At 50.1% G+C, this 9312-nt stretch overlaps 1 protein-coding gene across 1 annotated transcript; it reads left to right on the top strand.

Annotated features, from left to right (window-relative positions):
- Positions 1-802: 802 nt before the first annotated feature.
- Positions 803-9312, top strand: corto (centrosomal and chromosomal factor corto). Its single transcript, XM_068763048.1, has 2 exons — positions 803-7122; positions 7858-9312. The coding sequence occupies exon 1, from the start codon at positions 903-905 to the stop codon at positions 1383-1385; it is 483 nt and encodes a 160-aa protein (XP_068619149.1). The 5' UTR covers positions 803-902; the 3' UTR covers positions 1386-7122; positions 7858-9312.

Here is a 9312-nt window from a genome sequence, read left to right on the forward strand (position 1 = left end):
CCCGAGACGAATCGCACCGCACAGATCTCTGCACCAATCGAGTTTCATGATAAGCGTTTGTCGCCGTCGTTAAGGAGAATTTTAGAATTCCATCATGCGACGAATTCCCGCAATAGAACACTTGGTAGAGGTATCAAGCGAATTATTAATGGAAACAATGGAAAGACAATGCAGTGGCTATTGTATTTAAAGGCATTATTTACATTTGCTCTTTCCTCTTTAACATGCGTGTTTCCAATTGTCATCGCTCGACGTGCAAGGCAACAATGCCACGTTTATTTTACATTTTTTCATTGAATGGTTGAAGTACAAGTTTAAAAGAATGTATTTTAATCTCCGAGTCTCTGGTAGTCGGCTCTGAGTAATAGTTTCAGCAGAAAAAACTAGCTCGGCCTTTTATCTATCGCATCTTGAGAAGTTAGTCATAGTTTCGAGTGCTCCGGTTCCGCTAGCCCCGCCGCGTCGCCGCGTCGCCTCGGCGGGCGTGCGTGTGTGTGCGCGTGTGTGCCCGTACGCGCGTGTGCGTGCGTGTACGGCGCGGAGATGTTTTCCGATAAACACGAGCCGCCTCCTACATTCGCAGTCAGCTGTTTGACATTCGCGCCGGGGCGCCCCGCGGCCCGCTCCGCCGCCCCGCATACGTCCCGCGCCTGCGCGCCGCCGCCGCAGCTCGCCGCCATCTTTATCGATCGGGCCCCGGCAGCCGGGCAGCGGGGGTAGTGCGGCGGTGCGCGGGTGACGGGGCGCGGCGCCGCGGGGAGCGCCGCGCAAGCGCCCGCGCTCGCCGCCGCAGTCTCGCGACAGCCGCCGTTACGTACGCACGTCTGTGCGTCTCGGCCTTCACAATCAGCTGATCGGCGCGCGCCCCGCGGCGCACATGCCGTGAGGCCGCGCCCGCCGCGATGACGGGCTACGCCCGCGGCGAGGCCGACTTCGGCGCCGCCGACCGCTTCCGGCGGGACGCCCGGCCGGCGTCGCTCGCCCCCAAGGATTACTCGGTGCCTTTACACGTAGACTGCAGTATCGAATACGAGCTTCCCGACTGTGCCAAGCCCCCGCAGGGCGTCAAGATCGAGCCGCTGCTCATGATCCACCCGTCGCACTTCCGGAGGCTCGAGAGCCTGCGGCGCGTGCCGTTCGTGAACAACCTGCCGCGCGAGGCGGGCGGCTGCGAGCGGCGGCGCCGCCGCTGCTGCCGGCCGCCGGGCGCGCCCGAACCCGAGCTGGCCAAGCTGGCGCGCGCGCGCCTCAAGCCGCACCCCTACCTGCCGCCCGACGCGCTGCCGCCGCCCGCGCACTTCGAGCGCCTGGAGCGCTTCGAGAGGCTGGAGCGCTTCGAGCGCTTTGACAAGCGTGCGCTGCAGCAGCTGCCCATCTACATGTAGCGGTAGTGCGGTGTGCGGTGGCGCGGTGCAGTGCGCGTCGGACGGACCGATACCGAGAGTACCTGTGCGGCGCGGCGCGCGGCTTCTTGTTCATTATCTACCGTCGCTGATTCGTTGCGTTTTTGTGTAAGATGTCATATCGATACTATATGTTCAAAACTTGTATTATAATGAATATGTACCTATAGAATAAAAACGAAAGTGAGAAAATATTACAAATAAAACTAGACATAGTTATGTTTTCGAATAGATGACTTCTAGAACATTCCCGGCGGTGAAGCTAGAGTCGTGTCTTAACTCTCATTTTGTCAGCGGTTACGTTTGTTGGAATTATATACGAAGAGTCCTCTGATGAATAGTCTGATTAACAAATATTCGGCATGTAAAAGTCTTTATAAAACGCTTACTTAGCATATCATAGTATTATATTGTGTCATAGTCCAATGCCAAAAATATAACTATCTTTTTACAAAAATCCCTAAAGCCTCGTTTCATTTACCTCCGCGCGTGTGCGTAGTGTGCGTGCGTGTGGCCGTGCGGCCTGCGCGATACCGGGCCGTAGCAGCCCATAGCGGTCCCGGTACACGGCGGCCGGACCTTCTCGGAAAGCTCTCGATCGGCTAACAACTCGCAACGGTCGATACGGCACCCCCGGCTCTCCGAAATAAACCGAGGCAGCACCGACAAAGGGACCCTACAATACATTTTGTGAAATATATAAAAAGGATGACGGTAGAGGTCGTAAAGTGGCAAAGATGTTCGTAGCGGGTTGTTGCCATTGTTGGAAATATATTGTGCATCGGGAATTGAATGGTTTTTGTACCGGCCGGGGTGCTTTTTGGGGCAACGCGGTCCGTGTTGGAGAGTGTTACTGAAATAAAACATTATTTTGAAGCAAGTTGTAAACCTTCGAGCTCTGTCGTGCGGGTCGTGTTGCTGTGAAATCGGAGGGGTTGATGGACTTGATTCATAATCGAATATGGAGCGGGCGCGTTCCCGACGGCGCTTTGCAAACTTTACTTTGAAGAAGAGCACGAGTCGTCAAGCGGTCTATTACGCAAGCAGAGACACTGACCCGACCAACCCTGGCCATCCGCGAGGGTCGCTCACGTTCGCAGAGCTGTGGCAGCGGCGCGCGTTTTGTTTTATTTTTCATTTCTCGTGCCTCTCGTGTCGTGGTCGGCGCGGGCACCGCGTTTGCAACCGCTCACTGCGCATCCGTGTGTACTGCTGATTACCGATGTCTTACAAAATTAGTATTCCGTTTGTCGTTCAGTTTCCAAAGCCAGTCGCTAATGTTTGACGTCGGAACTCTCTCGCCAGACCCGTGTAATATTAAATGAGCTGTTGGGAATAGCGGTATCGCGTGTTCCGCCCGATGACTTTTCACTAAATGGTTTAATTGCCACGCGTGACGTCATTAGTAATTCTGTTAACGTGTTTATACATTACGGGTATCGTGTGATGTGAATATGATACGCAGTGCGTGTGTGTGCACACTGCGCGTGTGCGGGCGGACTTTTATTCAAATGCATAATTTCAATGCGGCATTGTCTCGTTATAGAGCGAATTATAATTGTGCAAGATCATTCTCATAACACTGAGTCAGCGGAGCCCGCGCCGCGGCTGCCCGTGGCGAGACAATGGAAGCGGGCGCGTCGCCCGCTGTGTGCTCCGGGGCCGCACGCGGGCGCTGGCTCCGGGAGGAGCTGAAGATGCGAATAGAATAATGGTATCGCGGGACTCCACCGCTGCGCCGCTTCGTAGTGCATAGTACAGCTCGGCAGCAGCGCGTCGCTGCGTCGGAGCGGTTGCGCAACGCCCCTCTAGATTTTCCGATCACGATTCTGTTCTCCGCGCGGCGTGCATAATGGGGTGGCATCGGCTGTGGCGAATTAGCACCCGCGCGCGCGGCGCGGCATAAACATCGAGACTAATGTATGATCGGTGCCCGCCGCCCCGCGGCCCGCGACCCCGCCCCGCGCCACCGTACCGCTCGCCGGGAAGAAATTACAGCTGCATTTATTTTATGTTCGCCTTGTAAAAACGTTTATTGTTGCTTTTTACTGGCGCAAGCCGCGCGCCGCCGGCACGGACTGCACTGTAATTGTTATATTAAAACGAAAAGGTGTAATCGCTGCAAAGTGTATCGCCCCCCGGCGGCGAATTCGTTAAGCGTTAAGAAGAAAATCTTGCCAACAAGGCGATCGGAGCGCGGCCCGCAGGCTCCGCGTGCCGAAACTTGACGATTCTGTTGTTTACGATAGTGCGGCGCATTAATACAGAAGAATTGGTTAATCATGCATTACAAAACTGCGGCAGACAGTATATCACAAGTTTATGTTTAAAGCGAAACATTGTTTTCGTGTCGACGTTTGCCGACCCGCCGCGTCGTTAGCTGTTGCACATTAGGCTAAAGCCACAGCTCGTTAGGTTTGTTCCGTTAGGAAAGCAAACTCGCAACAGCGCTGGCGCCTGCCGCCGGCGCCAGGCCCGTTTCGCGCGGCCACGGGCCCGCTTGCGACTGCTTTTCCGAATGTTCGGTGCAGTTGCCGCGCAGGGGGACGCTCCGCGGACGGTCGCGTCGGGCGCGGCACAGGATCCAGCGAAAGTTAATCTAGATCACTTTGTTCAGCGCTTACTTCACACAATCGTTCCGCTTTAAGTGCGCGCGGGCCGCAAGCGCGTGCAGTGGCGCGTTGTTGCGCGTCCTACCAAAATACTTTTATTTGTTGCGCATAACACTACGACTACTATAATTTATCTAATTTTAATTTAATGTCACGAATGTAAAAATGAAATGCTCTGTCGCCGACCTGAGGTACGTTTATATTTTTAAATATTTATTTATTTTATGAACAAAGTTAGTTTACCGGTATTACAATTTACTAGAATATTAAGCTTATATTCTCATTTAAAACAAACTGTACAACCCAAAATAAGCAAACAAAAATACCTAACGGTACAAATAACTACAGATTAGAAATAACCTCAAAAATAAACAAAATGAGTTTAATGGGACATTTACAAACTTGATCAACTTGTCCACTTACCAACACCAACCAAAGGTCTTAAACAGCATCCACTTGGTATAAGTGAATGAAATGCTGTTTATATAAATAATCAAAAAATAATGAATCAAAACTTACATATGACATCATTGTGAGGCTTAAAAAGCCTAACAAACTATACCATTGTACTAATAAAGCATTGTATTTAGTACAGACATCTGCAAACATTTGCAGTACCAATGTTTTGGGCCAAAGAACAGATCCCGAAGCTTAGTCATTAGAAATAGAACTTCGAAGGACAAACAAATAACTTCCTTTGGTTCTTTTTGAAAACCTGCCTGCTTTGGAACTGTGCCGATGCGCACGAAACTTATTTCTATGGTAACGACAGCTCGCGTAGTACATTGAAAGTCAGCGCCTTCATGACTGACAGCACCACTGATCACTTTGTGGAGAAGAAGCCCATTCCATACGTTTCAACTGAACCTGTACCGTCCACGGTTTAATTAAAATAATGCGGACGACGCTTCTATTACTTTACACGGTGACGCTTGCTCGTGTCTATGGACATTATTCAGAGTTTTTTTTTTTAAACAAATGATGTTTACCTTACAGTGCCCAGTGATTCATGAACTTCGCAAAATTGCTAGGTCTTCTATATCTTTGTAATAAACGCTAAAATGTTAAGGTCAAAACAATTTAACATTTACAGTAGTAACATACTTATACGCGGCACGGAATTAAATTGTAATTAATGTGAGCACCAAATAAACGGTTTTAGCATTATTTAGTGTCACCGCGCGCGCAACTCACCGCTGCGGCCATATAGCGCTCTCTCAACCGCACTCGTGAGCAAACGAAAGGGACAGGCGACTGGTGTGGGCGTCAACAATCGCAAGGAAACTAGAGGTGTTTGGTGTGCGACGGACAGATCGTGGAGCTGTATTTTTCATCATCACTTTGTCACCGGTGATTTGAATAAACAGTAGCAAACTATGAAAGGGGGCACAGGACGCAACAGCACGCGCGTCAGCTGACCGCTACTTTACGATATCTCATACTATTTCCAAGAATAATCCACCCATCTTGAAATTTGTTCTTATCGCACCTCCGTCGAGCGTGGTGACATTTCAATTATTGATTATCTCTTTTTAAAATTTGTCACGCGTTCTCGAGCGCACAGTTCTTTTCAATCGTCTATGATTTCATAAAGTAAATATCCATTGTTTTGACATTCATGCGTTGGTGTTCATTGGGAGCTGCAAACATTTTAAAAATATTTGACAGCTGGAGCGTCGGTGTTATTATATTTGTGAGTGATTGTGTTACTTGTGCCGCGAAGCAGTCTTAATCGGTCACATAACGAATTGTCGCAACAGATGGCGCATACATTCGGAGTTTGCGGTTGTTTGACGACGGGGACAATAATTCTGCACTGCTTTTTTTATTTCGAAAGGGACGATAAGAGAAAATGTCAGCGCCGCCGAACTACGCGGCCGCAGAGCGTTTGTCCGTCGCCGGCGGACGCACGCTTCCTGCGAAGCGGACGGGCCGACAGATAAATTTATTATTATGGTCAAATGTGTCTCCGCGCGGATGCTCCCGCGGCATGGCAATCCTGCCGCTGTTGCAGAATGTTCGAGCGGCGACCGGGCTTCGTTCCTGTATTTCGACCAAAATTGATCGTCCGCGTTATCTCCCGTAAAACGAAAACCCAATTTTTGTGCGGCCGGCGCCGTATAGCATAATATTATCGACGTGAGCCCGCCTAGCCATCCGTCGCCCCGCTCCCCCAGGCGAGCACGAAACTAAGCATCGGCCATTTTAAGTACCGAACTTGAGCCTCCCCCCGCCGCCCGCGGCCGTGCCCCCCGCGGGCGGCCGAGCGCGGAGAGCGCGCAATGTCGCGCTTCATTTCAGTCGCGTTATAAATAAAAGTGCGGCGGGCGTGCGGCGCGCCTCTCTGCTGTTCTCTGTGGCTTGTGATCGCATTAAAGCATTTTTGTCTAACAAACAATGTTATGTTAAATTTAGATAGCAGAAGAAAGAGAACTTTGGAATGTAGAGGTTTCCCGTGTCTAGCCTTACAAAAAGTAACCGTTAAATTAGAACCGCACAGGAGCTGGTCGTCATACAATATGAAATAAATTATTTGATTTTCAGTAAGGTTGGTTTTAATGATCGACACAAAAAATAGCCCGGCAGTGGGCCGCGGCGCCGTGCTCGCAGTGTTTGGAAACGCTACGCCGCAAAGACTGGCGCCGGCCATAGCGCCTGGAGACGAGGAAACTGGCTGAAGAAGCACAACGAAAGAATTTGGTGGTCCGGATTGTGCTTCATAAATGTGAATTATGTAGATAATTTTCTACAAAAGTAAAAACGTGATGTTCGCTAAAATACGCGCTTTGAAAACTTCGATAGTGTGCTCCATTCGTTGCGTAACAATGCTGTTATTAGTGGTCTCTCCCGTTTTAATGCAAGCACTGACATGAGACGAGAACTGAAGCTAACAGCCGACCGCGCAACCAGCCCAGACAAACGGTGCCGCAGCTACCGGGTGTCGCGCGGGCCACCCGACTGCAGGGCCTGCGACGCGGGCGATGCCTCCCGCCGCGCGCCGAACAGCTGACGCCACCTGCTCGCTACGAGGGCGAGCCGCGCTACGCCGCAGCCAGCAGCGGCCGGCTGACGGCGCCGTCTCCGCAACCCAAGTCGATGCAGCCAAAGTTAGTATTGGCTGCGGAACAACAGTTTTGCGGAAGGCATAGGATCCGTCCGACGGCGCCCGTAGAGCGTTGCCTGCGATGAAGCGGGACGGGGCGGGCGCCGCGATAGTTGTCGTTGCCGGGCGCTTTGTTTCTCTGAATGAACGATTTGGCACGCTCGTTACGCGAGGGGGCGTGCGGTGCGGGGCGGGAGCAACTCGCTGCGCCTAACGGCCCGTGTGCTACTGGCGGCCATTTTTGTGCAGATTCCGAAGGCAAAGTGTGTCAACATTTGTTTTATTATGTCCGTCAGGTGTTCACTCTCACATGTATTTATTACGGTTGTATTGTTCACTAAAATGTATACATGAAGAATATGTATATATATATATTTCATTTTTGGTTGTTAAACTGTTTACACTTACTTTCTGTTTCGGGAATACAGAATATCAGTACCTATCTAGAATATCATGACAGAATATCAAAAGATCTAATTGTTGGCACGGTGAGGACAGGGGGCGGCGCGCGGGGTGACTGCAGGATCCTCAGCTCTTGTCAAATAAATAAGTGGCATACTCGACTTTCTTCAACGTGTATTAACATAAATATTGATCATAATAACATAAATAAATATCATAATAACATAAATAAATATCATAATAACATAAATAAATATCATAATAACATAAATATAGGTCAAATTTGTTTTGTTATGGCAGAAGAGTTATAGAGCAAAAAACTGGTTTTCGTCGTTAGTTACCCGGTGAGGAGTGCTTAACCAGTCCATGCGGGGGCGCGTGGGAGCGCACGATCGCAAGTTTTTGAAGTTGGCGACACGGACGGAGGAGGTAATGGTGCATCTGCTGATGCCGCTGCCCGTTCCCGGGTGAAGCGCCGAGCGAGTGCAATCAAAGTGTCCGGAAGTCGGTCGATGTCCGCGACGCGCCCTTTACCGGATCGGAGATCGTTAGTATATTCGGAGCTCTTAGCCGACGGCACAGAGTGGATATTCGGCGGGCGACTGTTGTGCGACAATTTTTGTAAATTGTACCGCGAGAGCGTATCGTCTCCCTCCCCGCGTGTAGCCTCTGCTTTACAAATTGTGCCGGACGTCCGCGCGCGGCTCGCCGGACTGTCTGCTGTGCGCTGTCGCGGCGCGGGCGGCCCTGCGCCGATGTAACTTATATAAGGTCTCCCACGTGCAACTTTATCACAGTTATTCTATGCATAGGCTGATGGGCTATAGATGTAAGTTTAAATGGGTAATGTATAGCCGAGTTGCAGTCAACTAATGTATGGTGCGCCCTATCCAAAAGTCAGTAGTTTCAGAAATAATAAATAACGTAATGCTTCTAAACAGCTTTAAAATTCGGATTACTACATATTAATATTAATTATTGTTTATTATCAGTATAGTTAGAAGTTGTGTTGGTCTGTCGCATTCTAATACAAAAAATAAAATTATGTAGCAGAGTTCAGAATGATTATTTTCTACAGGGAATTGGAAATAGGTGTACAAGCTTTTAAGCAACTTTGTTATACATTCCTCCCTTTATAGATTTTACAACTATAATTAATCACACTGTGTATCTGCTCGAGTGTCTTGTGGAGGTGGACCTCGCTACCTCGCACTATGTCTGCCCACGCAGCGCACGCTCCGTTGCTGCAGCAGTGCGTTGCAGGTACAACAGGCATGCAGCTTGCACCAGGACGTGGGGGCTTTTGAGAGAGCTTTTTAACTGTAGCGTACGCTGCATACCGCACACGGAGCAAGGGCCCCGTTTCATTGGTCGTCCAGAGTGCGCGGAAGTAAACAGTTCGCGCGCAGGACAGGGCCTCTTGTGTAAATTGTGGTTGTGATGTTTCCTATTTAGTGCGGTTCAAAAGACATTAAGTTTCCTGTTGTAAGACGCGCGGGAGTCACATGTAGCGGTCGGTACGAGCTCCCTGCGCACGTTAATTTTTTTTATAATTTGTGAGAAGAATTAAAGAATCCGACGCATAAATAAACAGTTAGAGCATCGTTTTAGTTACGAGTTGTTTTCGAACTGCTGCACATCGCACGCCCGCGACGCGCTCGGCGCGCCCTCCCCGCGGGGACGCCAGCGCGCACTGCGCCCCCGGGGGCGCGCGGGCAGGGGGACGGGAGAAAATGTTTACATAACTAATCGCTGTGATATTTTTAATTATATAAACAGATGTACACCTAGA

Source organism: Battus philenor, unplaced genomic scaffold (genome assembly GCF_028537555.1).
Source record: "Battus philenor isolate CCGP_79_NKW_IND1 unplaced genomic scaffold, ilBatPhil1.0.hap1 SCAF_17, whole genome shotgun sequence".
NCBI classification, from domain to species: Eukaryota; Metazoa; Arthropoda; class Insecta; order Lepidoptera; family Papilionidae; genus Battus; species Battus philenor.